Source organism: Rhyacophila brunnea, unplaced genomic scaffold (genome assembly GCF_057557595.1).
Source record: "Rhyacophila brunnea isolate RB1 unplaced genomic scaffold, BYU_Rbru_1.0 scaffold_2, whole genome shotgun sequence".
Taxonomy (NCBI): domain Eukaryota; kingdom Metazoa; phylum Arthropoda; class Insecta; order Trichoptera; family Rhyacophilidae; genus Rhyacophila; species Rhyacophila brunnea.
The window spans coordinates 50,439,126-50,451,811 of record NW_028232859.1 but is presented as its reverse complement, the minus strand read 5'-3'; the positions used below and the strand labels follow the sequence as shown (position 1 = coordinate 50,451,811).

Here is a 12,686-nt window from a genome sequence, read left to right as displayed (position 1 = left end):
GTGAATTTGCTATTGGTGAGTATGCACAGTGCCCGAAGATGCCAGAAGGCGAAACCCTGGCAGTAAAAAAAATACTCAAATAGACAAATGGAAAAGAATTTAAAAAGTACTATCTTCTGCATCATAATTATTCTTCAAGGGATGATTTCCGGTAAACAAGGCGCTGGCAGAAAAAGAATGTCTTGGCTCAAAGGTCTGAAAATTGGTTTGATCTTAGCATCTTCGGAGCAGCAGCAGACAGAGAAAATCACATTATTATTATACTTATTGAATAGTTTGACGAAATTCTTACAGATGCCGGCTAATCTATTAATTTTAACGTGTTAATAAAACAGTGACATAAATTAGATATCTGTGATTGATTTACTTCACTATCCCGGAAAGCTTTTTTCTATGTAAATCAATGTGATACAAAGAGGTAGTTCGGCAAAATAAGGATAGACCTTGGATAAATTACGGATTCAATACAACGCATCATTGTCCCACCACACGACACACGTTAATTCACGCATTTTAAACCAGCTATAAAAGATGAAGCTCTCTCGACAATGTTATCAGTACATCACAGTTGATTATTCAAACACTAACTTCCAAAATGAAATTCACACTGGTGAGTGGTAGCATAATTTTCATATTTTGTAAAGTTCTTTTTAAGTGATTTTGTTTTCTATTCATCTTTTTTAATCTTACAACTTTAAAAATACAATTTATAAATTCACCATTTTACTTTCAAAACAATTTTACTAATTATAGCATTAATTTCAAGTGAAAAATAAATACTTAAACTTATAAAAGTATTTTTGTAAAATATCAATTGAAAATAAACGCGAAAATGCAACCTGTTCGATTTGGATTTAAAAAAAAAAAACTGTTACATTGTGACGTAGGTACCTACCTACTGAAACCGTGTGTGCGTGTTCGATTCCCGCATCTGGTTAAAAACGCGTGCTGTTTTTTTAACATGTGTTTGGTCTGTTGGATCCTTGTTCCAGAGTTCGGAGATTGACTGACCCATATTATATTATTAAGAGCGAAAATGCTACTTTATTTAATTCATTCTAATGGATTTAAGTTTTGTACTATTCCATTTGAGTCATTTTTTGCGAACCGGGTTCCACAGTGTCCGTTTTGTCAGTGTATATTTGCCTTTTGGTGAGTGTACATAGTGCCTGAAGATGCCGAAAGGCGAAACCTGGGTCGCAAAAAACGACTCAAATGGAATAGTACAAAACTTAAATCCATTAAAATTTAAATTCAAATTCCATCAAGCACCTTCGGTCGATAGTATTAATATGAAGATTATATTAAATTTAACAAACTCACGATTGCAATAAATTTGACTTCACAATAATTGAACATATGAATAATTAATTTGACTCGGTTTGTGTGTAGGCTTTTTAGTATAAAACCATCTTCACTTTTTAGTGTCCTAATTTATAATCATTGCAACTTAAATAAATGTCAATAGAGCACCACCAGATGTGTTAGGTACGAGTACCTATTTTATAGTAAATAATATTATGTTATTGTTACAATATATTTTTAAAACCTTCGCTCATAAACAGAGCATACTATTTACTTCCACAGAGTGGAGGTTATCTTTGGCGGGCTCCCCTACCTATCGCTAATGTTAAAGGCAAAGTGACACTATACAAGAATTTTTCAAATGGTGTTAATGGCTTAAATCATTTAGCGATTTTCGTATTTTTGAAAATATCTATTTACTTGAATTATGAAGTAGTCAAGAATTGACACACAATAATCAGAAATGGTATCGCATAATCACATATTTTAAAATGTTAATAATATCTTTCAACTAAAACAGAACCGTAGGCGACTTTTTTTTACTATTATAGCGAATTTTTAAAGTGCGTTTATCTCACTTATCTGGTCGACCCATCACACCGGGCCCCCAGGCCAGAGCCCTGTCAGCCCCTCCCCTTTATGGGGGCCATGGTTATAATGACACGGTGTTCACAAGTTATGGTGGTTAGCAATTCGCCCAACCCATTGGGTCTTTGTACAATATCAAACAACCGCGCAGTATGAAAACAAAATATGCATATTATTATATTGCCGCAGGTGGCAGTACCTAACTCGCGGCAGTCAACTTCAAAGTCTGCCGATTTAACAACTTGTGTGCTATAATAATTCTAAATGTTCTATTCGCGAAGTATATTTTTGTTTTTATAGTTATCAAACTAAATTAGAAATAGCTGTAAGTATATTTTATGCTGTTGCACATATAGGTATAAATAATCGTGTCCGGAAATTTGTACGTATGCAGTTCACCGTATCACACTTCAACGTGAAATTGAGTTTGTATCGGAAATATATGGTCGTATATTAGAGACCGTCCAACCTCTTTGGGTCGTGTAGTACTGGCATAAAATTAATGTCTCTTAAATAAAACTCGATTCTTGTCGGTTTACAGGAAGCCAGCGGTAAATAAATTTAAAAAATACGATATAGGTACTGGATTATTTGTTAGGTTAGGTTTTCATTCTTGAATTCATGAATTTTGCCAAAATCGGCTATGAAAATTTAATTAATTTTCATATTGAATCTAATAAAATTGGAGGCCGTATGGTATACGGTCATCTCTTTCCGATATAAAGTTCACGGTAAAATGTGCTACAGTGAAATGTTTTACGTACAATTTACATGTAACCATAAATAATACTTTTCATAAAAACTTTCTAACTGTCATCTACATCTCAATAAATAGATGAAAAAATAAGATAGCTACTAAAACAGACAGGTTTCTTTGTAATATAATGAAGGTTTTTCAAATAATATATTTCACAACCCTGAGGCATAATAAAAAAAAATATTTAAAAGGTCCATAACATCATTGACCCCTGATCAGAATTCGCGGATTTTGGAGGCCTTCGTAAAATAGAAGATTTGAACTTGAATCTCAAAAAACAATTTCACCAGGAAAAAAAATTAACATCCTCGCGATCGGCCTCTATCTAACGTTGACCTCTAAAACATCTACATTATAATAAATATATATCCAATAATAGAATAAATTGATTTTATAATACCAGTAAGACCAGCCCAAAAATGTTACACCTAATTATACATTTCGCAATGTAACTAATGTTATACAATGTAGTTATATGTGACTGTAAGTGGCCGGTTGCGTCACTTTATAATATTAATAATCCAGTTTTCATTTGCTATCGAATTCAATGTCAAGTTTGAAGAAAACTTTCTATTTAAACACGGTAAAAGATAATTATAAAATATATAAATACAATTAGCGTAAAAATCGTAGAATTATTAATTAGGCTTGTTAGAAAAACTCAAATTGGTGAAAATAATATGTCGAAGGATTGAATTATCTGATCCTAATAAGATCATATGGGCCTCCACAGAGTGGAGGTTTGTATTAACAGATTTTGTTTTTACGAGAAATGGATGTCAGCCACTTGCTCAACCTATTAGGTTCATACTCTGACTCAAACACAAATTGAAAAACAATGTGTACTTACCAGACCCAGGATTCGAACCTGGGACCCGCAGCGTTATAGGCCGACCCTTAAGGCCCGCGGCCATTGTTGGTGTTAAGGATTGAATAGTGCGTGTCATCATAAGATATGAATAATATTGGTTACTCATACTTTCGCAGCATATTAAATCAATATTGAATTAATTATCTTTGATTCTATTCGTCGATTTTCGAATAAAGTATTGATACGCGGGTTTCCGACTATTCTCCTAGTGTTCAACTTCCGGTGTTAAAAAATTGATTGTATTTCACCGTTTTTTTTTGTAAAGATTAGACTATAATATTATATTCATATTATGAAATGTCAACGGTATTTGCCTAATTGAAAATTGTTCTTACCTCTGCAGTGCTCTTTATATAATAATATATTGTAATACATATTTTCATTTGTTTTAATTTCCGTGAAAATAATTTCGCAGAATCCTGTATAATATTGGGATGCATTTTTGCTATCGCGCATTACTTGTTATGACGCGTAAATGTACATAAAGTGCAGTTCGATATAATAATATCAAGTAGGTAGTAGTCCAGCCAAAGTTTAATTTTAATAGAGCTCAGGGCTCGAAATGGACCGGAGCACCGTTCCGGTTCATGAAATCCCTAAAATTATCGCTTCGTTTTCTGGAAAAAATATTTTGACTGTATGAACTAGATAGGCCATATTAACAAAAAATCTAACACAGTTACTTTTATAAACTATACATTATAATTAGATAAATAATAAGTTAATATTTTTGAAAAATTATCGAGCGCTCCGATTCGTAAAAATTCACTAAAAATAACCCATATAAACTGACGTATTCCATCTGCTTCCACTGTGACAAGTCGTCGCTATAGGATTGGTTTGTCGAATATCCGTTTTTGTCAAAATCGACCTTTCAATGCAAAATGATTTTTTGTATCTAAATGGACCAGAACCATCCTTTTCTTTAAATTGCTTTGTAATGAAAACAGCATTCATATGCTAAAAAACCAACAATTTAAATACCTCCATGTATTTAAATATAGGATATTGATATTTGTTTTTCGTCTCCTGAAGATGTCATTTGGTCTATTCGACAAACCAATCCTACAGCGACGAAGTATCAAATGAAATCATGCCAAGTGAAAATATTGGATTAAAATATGTTATGACTTACTCATTTCACTTATCAGATATTATGCGTGTTCCTGTGCCTGGCCGTGGTGGTGCTCTGCAGGCCTCACGAGGATGCAGACCCTTCTTCAAGTCTGTACGGCGGAGAGAGCTACAACTCTAAGGCGGGAGACAACAGTCAATTCAAGGGTCTCCTCCTCAAGAAACTGCTTTTGAAAAAACTTCTCTTCGGATAGATGCCAGTGACCTTAATTATACCTACCATTGATAGTAATAATATATTAAATAAATGTTAATATTAAATTTGTTGATCAATATTTGATTACATAAAAATACACCATGATACCTGTTTTTTTGAAGTTTGTTAAAGTTTATTGTATTTTACCACAATAGAAAAAATTAAATTTGTACGAGTATTGAATGACTATTGAATGATTTTATTATCAAACAATTTTCATTCTTTTTTTTGTCCAATATAAAGTTTAAAAAAAACAATAAATAACTGAAAAACTATATTATGTGTTATTTCATTACAACATTCACGATCCATTTTTTCTTAACCATTGCTTAGTAGAATACATTATGTCCATATGCTAACTGAAAAAATCAGATTTATTATATTACACCACATGGTTTAATAAAACCCTCAATATTATATATACCACCAAATTTGATATATTATTATATTATAGAAACTTCTGATTTAACATATGAAGGGTAGGCAGCAAGAAAGATGATTGTCAACATAAACTGAAAACACTTAATTACTTCATTGTTTCTATTATTTAATTAAACTCAAAATTAAAAGTTCTTACATGTCAGTTTAATATTAATTACAATCACAATTCACTCTAGTTAAATACATAGTTTTGGGAAGAAAAGAAAAAAATATAATTATATACATTAATATTCTTTGTCAAATGTTTGTGATAATGGTCTATCTTTTAAATTTCAATGTTTTCTTACTGAGGTCAGTGTTTGAACAATGATTTTTATTATTATTTTCTAGGTATGCCATCTAATAGCTTACAAAATTCTCCACAAGATGGCATCATTAACTCAATTTTCGATTTTCGTGGACAATGATCTTTCTTTCCGCCTGCCCCTTATATCTAATTTTAATGAAACCATAATACCTCCAACTGACCCATTAATCACATCATAGTTATAACAAACACTCAATGATGATGACCCCCCTACTACCAATAATTTAGATAAATCAAGTTATTCACTGCAAAATGCATTCCACTTTCTCATTCGTAATTATAGAGCATTTATTTGTCAAATTTCAGTTTTGTCACATTGTAGGTTTTAACAGCTAAACAACGACTTGCAGTTACAAAATAATAGATGCAAAATTTTTATTTATGACTTTTTATTATTTCGGTATTATATTTTCTCTGTACAAAAAATAATAGTAGTGAATAACAATATTTGATGGACAAATTTAAAAGTTCTACATTACAATAATATTATGTATATTCATATATTACAAGTAGGTACGTATACATACATAATAATATGATTTTTTATTACTTAATTTAAACATATTAAACTATAAGGTAATTTAATTTTCATTTATTAATACAATAGCCTTAAAAGATATCGTTCTATGACAATATTGACTTTTTAAAAGACTGGTAGAACATGTTTTCATTACAATAAGATTGATAAGGTATGTTATCTAATTGTAATAAAAAGATTACCTTTTTATGCTTAATTATATTTTATTTATAATTGGGATGGAAATGACAACTTTTTGTCAGTGTTGGATGCAAAAATTTATATGTAAATTTTATAATAAATAAATAAGTTTGCCTCTAGAATCGTCTTTTCAGCTCGATTTTATACAGTATAATTTTATTCTACTTGTAGTACTTCCAAATCGCAGTACTATACAACAGTAGGTATGAATAATAAAATATTATTATGACAATAAAATAGAGAACATAAAGCGAGAAAAATAAGACATTTTATAAAAAAAATACAATTGTTTAATAACCATAAAACAATTTATCGTGGTATTAACACTGAATGATACAATCTTTGCCTCGGTGGTGGAACTGATCTATGTACAATCATAAACTTCAGAAAAATGGGCATTTAAAAAATTATGTCTCACTATATATACGTATGTTTGTACACAATAACTGCAATAAATATTATTTTGCAAAAAATTAACCATCGCCATGGCAAAGTTTTAGGGTAGGTATCTAATAGAAAAACATATTTTTTTATCATTAAAATGTGCACCTATGTAAAAATGTTATTGCGAGTCACAAGACATGATCACCGGCATCGTCCCGTCTCAGATAATACCGGATAACTGACATTTTACGATACTTACATAATGAATATTGAATTCAAATTTTCATTTCATAATTACGCAGGGTTTTCGTGGTAAAAATAATAGTTATTATCAAAAATTTCGTAATATTTAATTCACAGAACAGATAAATAAATAGCCAAGCGGACCAAGGTTTTGAAGCAGGGTACTTACTGATGGTCAGGCCTTAAAACTCAAGTATAACGAGTACCGATGGCTCTCAATATTGAATGCACGTTACATTTAAGTGACATGCATATTATTACCATACAACTATTGAAAATAAACACGTTTAAATTAATCCCATATTTTTACAGACTTGCCATTTGTAAGCTGTTATACCACACCCAGTAGGGTAAGCCAGTTCCCATTAATTTTGTGTTCCCTGACTTAATTTAATAAAACCATTTTTTTTTAATATATCGTCACTATAGGATTGGTTTGTTGAACAGACCAAATGTCAAATGTTCAGTAGACGAAAAAAAAATTTCATTATCCTATATTTAAATACATGGAGGTATTGAAATTGTTGTTTTTACAGCATGTGAATGCTGTATTCATTACAAAGTAATTTAAAGAAAAGGATAGTTCTGGTCCATTTAGATACAAAAAATCATTTCGCATTAAAAGGTTGATTTTGACAAAAACGGATATTCGACAAACCAATGCTATAGCGACGATATGTGGAGTACATCAATTAATCACCGGGCGTCGAAATGCTGTAGGTCAGTAACACAAAGTTGTCTAAAGGTAATCATTCTCATTTTTTCTTTATTTATCAAAAACGGAATAATATGTTAATGGAGTTTTGTTTTAAATATGTAAGTAATACATACAATTATTTAAGTTTTGTAAAACACTAGCAAATAGTAATTTGATAGTACGTAATGTGCACCGATAACTTAACGTAACATACCACCTTTTAACATTTCACTTCTCCTATATTACAAGATAATTACTTTTTAAACGCACTTGACATTAATATTATATTATAACTTTTGAATAATATGGAATTATACTTCAATACTTGTAGGAGGGTCAGAGAGATCAGATAGATAGATGCTGGAATATGTAATAATATATTATAGATAAACATACACAGCGATAACTTAAAAAAATCAGGTGTACTACTTGTAGCTTTGTGATATTTAAAGAGTTGAAAAAAAACATGATTCTAATAAAATTAATAAAAACATTATAGGTACCTACCATTGTTGATTGAAAAATTCGACATTTTGAATCTATAACTGGAGTATGTATAATAAATAAAAATTCGACAAGCATGGACTTGCACCGGTGATGATGGCGGCCCTCGTAGTCCAGTGCGTAAGGTGCTGGACTTTCGGTTCGATCCCGGTGAATTCACAATATATTTATGTAATTTTCTCGAAGCTTGGGTGTTAATGATTATTTCACTTCTATCATTTGGCCTTATGGCCAATTGTAATGTTACATAATATATACGTATGGTTCACAGATTTAGTGTTATCACCGTGCCTTCCGAGAAATCCTTGTTTTATTTAGTCTTTGAAAATTGTTCTCAATGAAAGATCATCATCAGCACTACAACCGATTATGGGTCATAGCCGCCTTCAGGTAACGTCTCCACTGTCTGTCTCTGTCTGAAGTCATCTCCTTCCACCGCCTTAACATCAGGGAAGCTGTGCGTCTTTCTACACAGTCCAACCTCCGCAGACTAGGTCTTCTGACCCTCCTTCTTCCGCCGTCTCAGACCCTTCTAAGTATCTTTCTTTTAAATATGACCAGTTTCCTCTCATCGTTTTTATATATGAGATATGTTATATTTGATAACGCCCAGCATTCTGACCCATAAGTCAAAATAGGCCCGATGAGGGTTTTGTATAATTTTATTTTGGTTTTCCTCGACAGGAGTCTCGATCTGAAATGTCTGTAAACCGTAGAAGGATTTGACTAACTTCTTGGCTGATTACACGGATTAATGAAAGACATTTCGCCAAATATCACATAATATCTATTATTGCAACGTTTTGGTTCAATCATATTAATCTTTAATATGGCTACCTACGATACCTATGTTTAATTTTAAAAAAAAAAAGAATTATTAGAAACATATTTTATAAATCTCTCTTAATTCTAATCCCCTAATGAAAATTGAATTAGATTAAATTAAAAATATGTAAGTATGTAATCAGATTCTTTCAAAGGATGTTTAAACTAAATCCCACGCATGGATTAAGGTGACATCAGACTTAAAGCAATCAGTCAGTAATTTTACAATAATGGTATCAATATGTTTATTTATCTCCTTCATTATGAAATGTAGACGATGAAATCATTTCGTCCAGAAAATTCAACCAATGAATCGTCAGCCTAACAATATTCTACCATTATTAAATCGATAAAATTTCCCAATTGATTCAATAACATCTTGCGTAATGTACTTCAAAATCACAAATGACTTGTTGGACAGAAAAGTAAGTAAGCCACGTAATTTTTGACACGTTGATAGAAATAATGACAAGCATGTATTATATAATTACTATACATAAAATAAAATTAAGTAGCTATTAGAATTTACACATACAAAATGAAGAAAAGAAAAATTGAAAATAATTTCATTTGTAATACTCGTAAACCGTAAACAATTCATTTGGAAGAAAGATTATAATACTATATACCTACCTGCACATTATTAAGCCAAAGCGAGAAACGCTTGTAATATAATTTTAAATTACTCTGAATTTTAATTGCATTTATATAAATACGAAATAAGTAAACTAGTTACTGTACACTTATGATAAAAATCTATTACTAAGTATATTTAATTTGTAGATATACAAAGGCAGTGGTACCATTTATCAGGTATATAAATTTAATTTATAGGTATTTGCCGATACAACAAAATATTTCTTAGCCACTAAATCTAAATATTTATGTTATTTTATTCTATTTTTTTTACAAAATCAGTAATATTGAGTAAGCAGCATATTTTAGTTATTGTAATTGAAAAAAAATCATATTGTTTATTCGCTAATAGTCCTTAAGAGTTCTTGACATTTAATGTGTAGTAAGTATTGCATTGAAATTACGTATCATTGCAAGACGATGTTTTACTTGAACGAACAAAACTAGAAATAGATTTTAAAAATACATAGTTCTGTAATCTGTAAATAGGAATTCCTAGCATTGAATTCATTTTTTTTTTAAAGATGCTTCTTCACTAGGCAATTCAAATGAATGCGAAAACACAGCGAAATTTCACCTTAGCAAAATATCATATCACATATCATGCAATATACATAGACTCTGGAAAGGAAAAAGGGCATAATTCACACAAATCAAATTTTACATGAAGCACAAAAACTTTTGTTGTGGTTTTCTGTCAAAGTTAAAATACAAAATACCTTAAAATGCATGATAATTAATAATTTGGTTTTTATACCCCTAATCTCATATAAATTATTAAGTTAATTAAAAAAAAAAAACAACAAAAATGATGGTTAAGTCGTTTTTCACATGTCACTTCCTTCTTTTTTTTTTTAATTGTCAGCTAAATTTAGATAATAAATAAGTACTTGCAGCTTACATCCTTTGGACACAACGTGTATTTAGTCGTCTACAATGTTATTATGCAATAAAACCTATTTTGAAAAAACTGAGGGTTATGCCCTTTTTCCTTTCAAAAGTCGACATATTTATTAGATTTCATTCACACAAAATCTACACCAGAATCAAAAAAATTGTTAGCAAAATAATAATTATGTTTATAAAGAAATTCAACTGTATTCTATTATGGTACTTCACAAGAGGATAGCACTTACCAACAACTTCAGCTTGTTTACGACTACAACAGTGGAACCTCGATTATCCAGATTATTCAAAACAAACACAAGTTAGTTTGCTAAAACATTTATTTTTGCAATTTGAATATTTATTGTTGAATATTATCGATATGCCATCGAAAAGAAAACGTGTTGTACTATGATTAAAAGACAAAGTGGATATGTGTCGCTAATTTTCGAAACCCGCTATAACACTTTTTTGAAATAATTAAGATATACCTATATATCAATGGATTCATTATTAAAATCTCTACATCAAAATTTTATCGCCTCTTTCAAAATCCGCTACAATTGACTGTCATTTATGAAACAAAATCAATGCACTATAACACTACGTGTAACATTCAAAAAGTTTTTAATGATTTTCTCAAAATAATGAAAAAGTGTTATAGCGGGTTTTGAATTTAGTGACACATAATCAATGCTTTGAAAAAACGGTGACTCAAGACTTTTTTTGTCTAATAAATATGGCGTCGGCACCTCAACGATATCGGATATAAAAAAAACAAGTGAATAAATTACACCTTTTACTAATAATAAATTGTATAATGTCTGAAGATGACAGTTTAGAGCGGAAAGTTATGAAAAAATCACAAAATGAAGAAGTCGAGTGTATTTTGATATGGTTCATTCAAAAGTGATCGTTTTGCCAGCTAATATAACATATTATGTTCCATTATTATGTGAAAAAAAGCGAGATTATTTAACACAAGATTGAATGAAGATTCAAACTTCAAAACAAGTTCGGTTTGGCTCATAAATTTAAAGGGCGACACGGTAATAGAGAAGCGGAAATTCACGGGGATAAGCTTTCTGCTGACATACGATCAACAAACACTTTTATAGACACGTTAAAGTTGTTTTTGGAAAAAGAAGAATACGACGAAGAGTTTATTACTCTAACTCAAGACAATTGTATTAGTTTTAAAAGTGTTAAAATTTTCATACAAAATGTAACTTTCTTTCTCTAACAATAATGATTTTTTTTCGATTATCCGGATTTCTCGACTACCTTTATCCCCAATTAGTCCGGATAATTGAGGTTCTACTGTTTATAAAGAAAAACTGCCAATTCATAGACAGTTTTGTGATACTATATTAGATAAAAAAAAAAAAAAAAAAAATTCTATAACAGTGGTTCTCATGTGAAATCTAACTGTGGCCGCACTTAATTTCACTTTTGTTGTGATTGAAAATGAGTGAAAAAATTAAAGCTAAATTTTATTTCCCAAAAAAAAAATCAATTTATTTATAGACAAGTCCATTTAATAAAAGACATTTAAACATTTTAGTACATATCTATTTATTTAAAAATAATGCAAATGGAATTTCCTCAATACTCCTTTTTTCCAATGCGAGCCGCATTCGGCTGCTTCCAAGTTTACATCTGTCGACTGGCTTCGATATGTGTTTTTTATAAAGTGCATTACACTGAATGATCTTTCACAGTAGGTACAGTAGTAGGAAAAATCGACAATATTAATAAAGCAATCGTTGCCAATTCTTTGAATTGACTTTATTCTCAGAAACGGACTATTTCACACATGATCTCATCACAAAAAACATTAAGGATCATTTGAGGGTGGAAAGAAATTTAAGACAAGTCATGTGTAAAACCAATTTCATAATTTTATAATTAAATTTTTGAAATATTATTCTGTAAAGCGCAGGTGACCGCATGCGGCCACCAAGGCCGCACATGAGAACCACTGTTGTATAATAATTTGTATATCAATTACACATGCATAGATTTATTGTCATCAAAATGAACCATAATATATAATACGCATTGAACTTTCGCAGAAATGAGAGTTAAAAGGCTTCTAACTTTCTGCAATTTAAACATGCATGTTAAAATTATTATGACGGAATGTGTTTATATTTATATGCATTTTAGTCGCAACAATAGTATTGTTGACAGCA

The 12,686-nt window shown here is 30.4% G+C and overlaps 1 protein-coding gene across 1 annotated transcript; it reads left to right on the top strand.

Annotated features, from left to right (window-relative positions):
* Positions 1 to 566: 566 nt before the first annotated feature.
* On the top strand, positions 567 to 5,126 carry LOC147072478 (uncharacterized). The gene is made up of 2 exons (XM_085947757.1): positions 567 to 610; positions 4,673 to 5,126. The coding sequence occupies exons 1-2, from the start codon at positions 596 to 598 to the stop codon at positions 4,847 to 4,849; spliced, it is 192 nt and encodes a 63-aa protein (XP_085803883.1). The 5' UTR covers positions 567 to 595; the 3' UTR covers positions 4,850 to 5,126.
* The last annotated feature ends 7,560 nt before the right edge of the window (positions 5,127 to 12,686 follow it).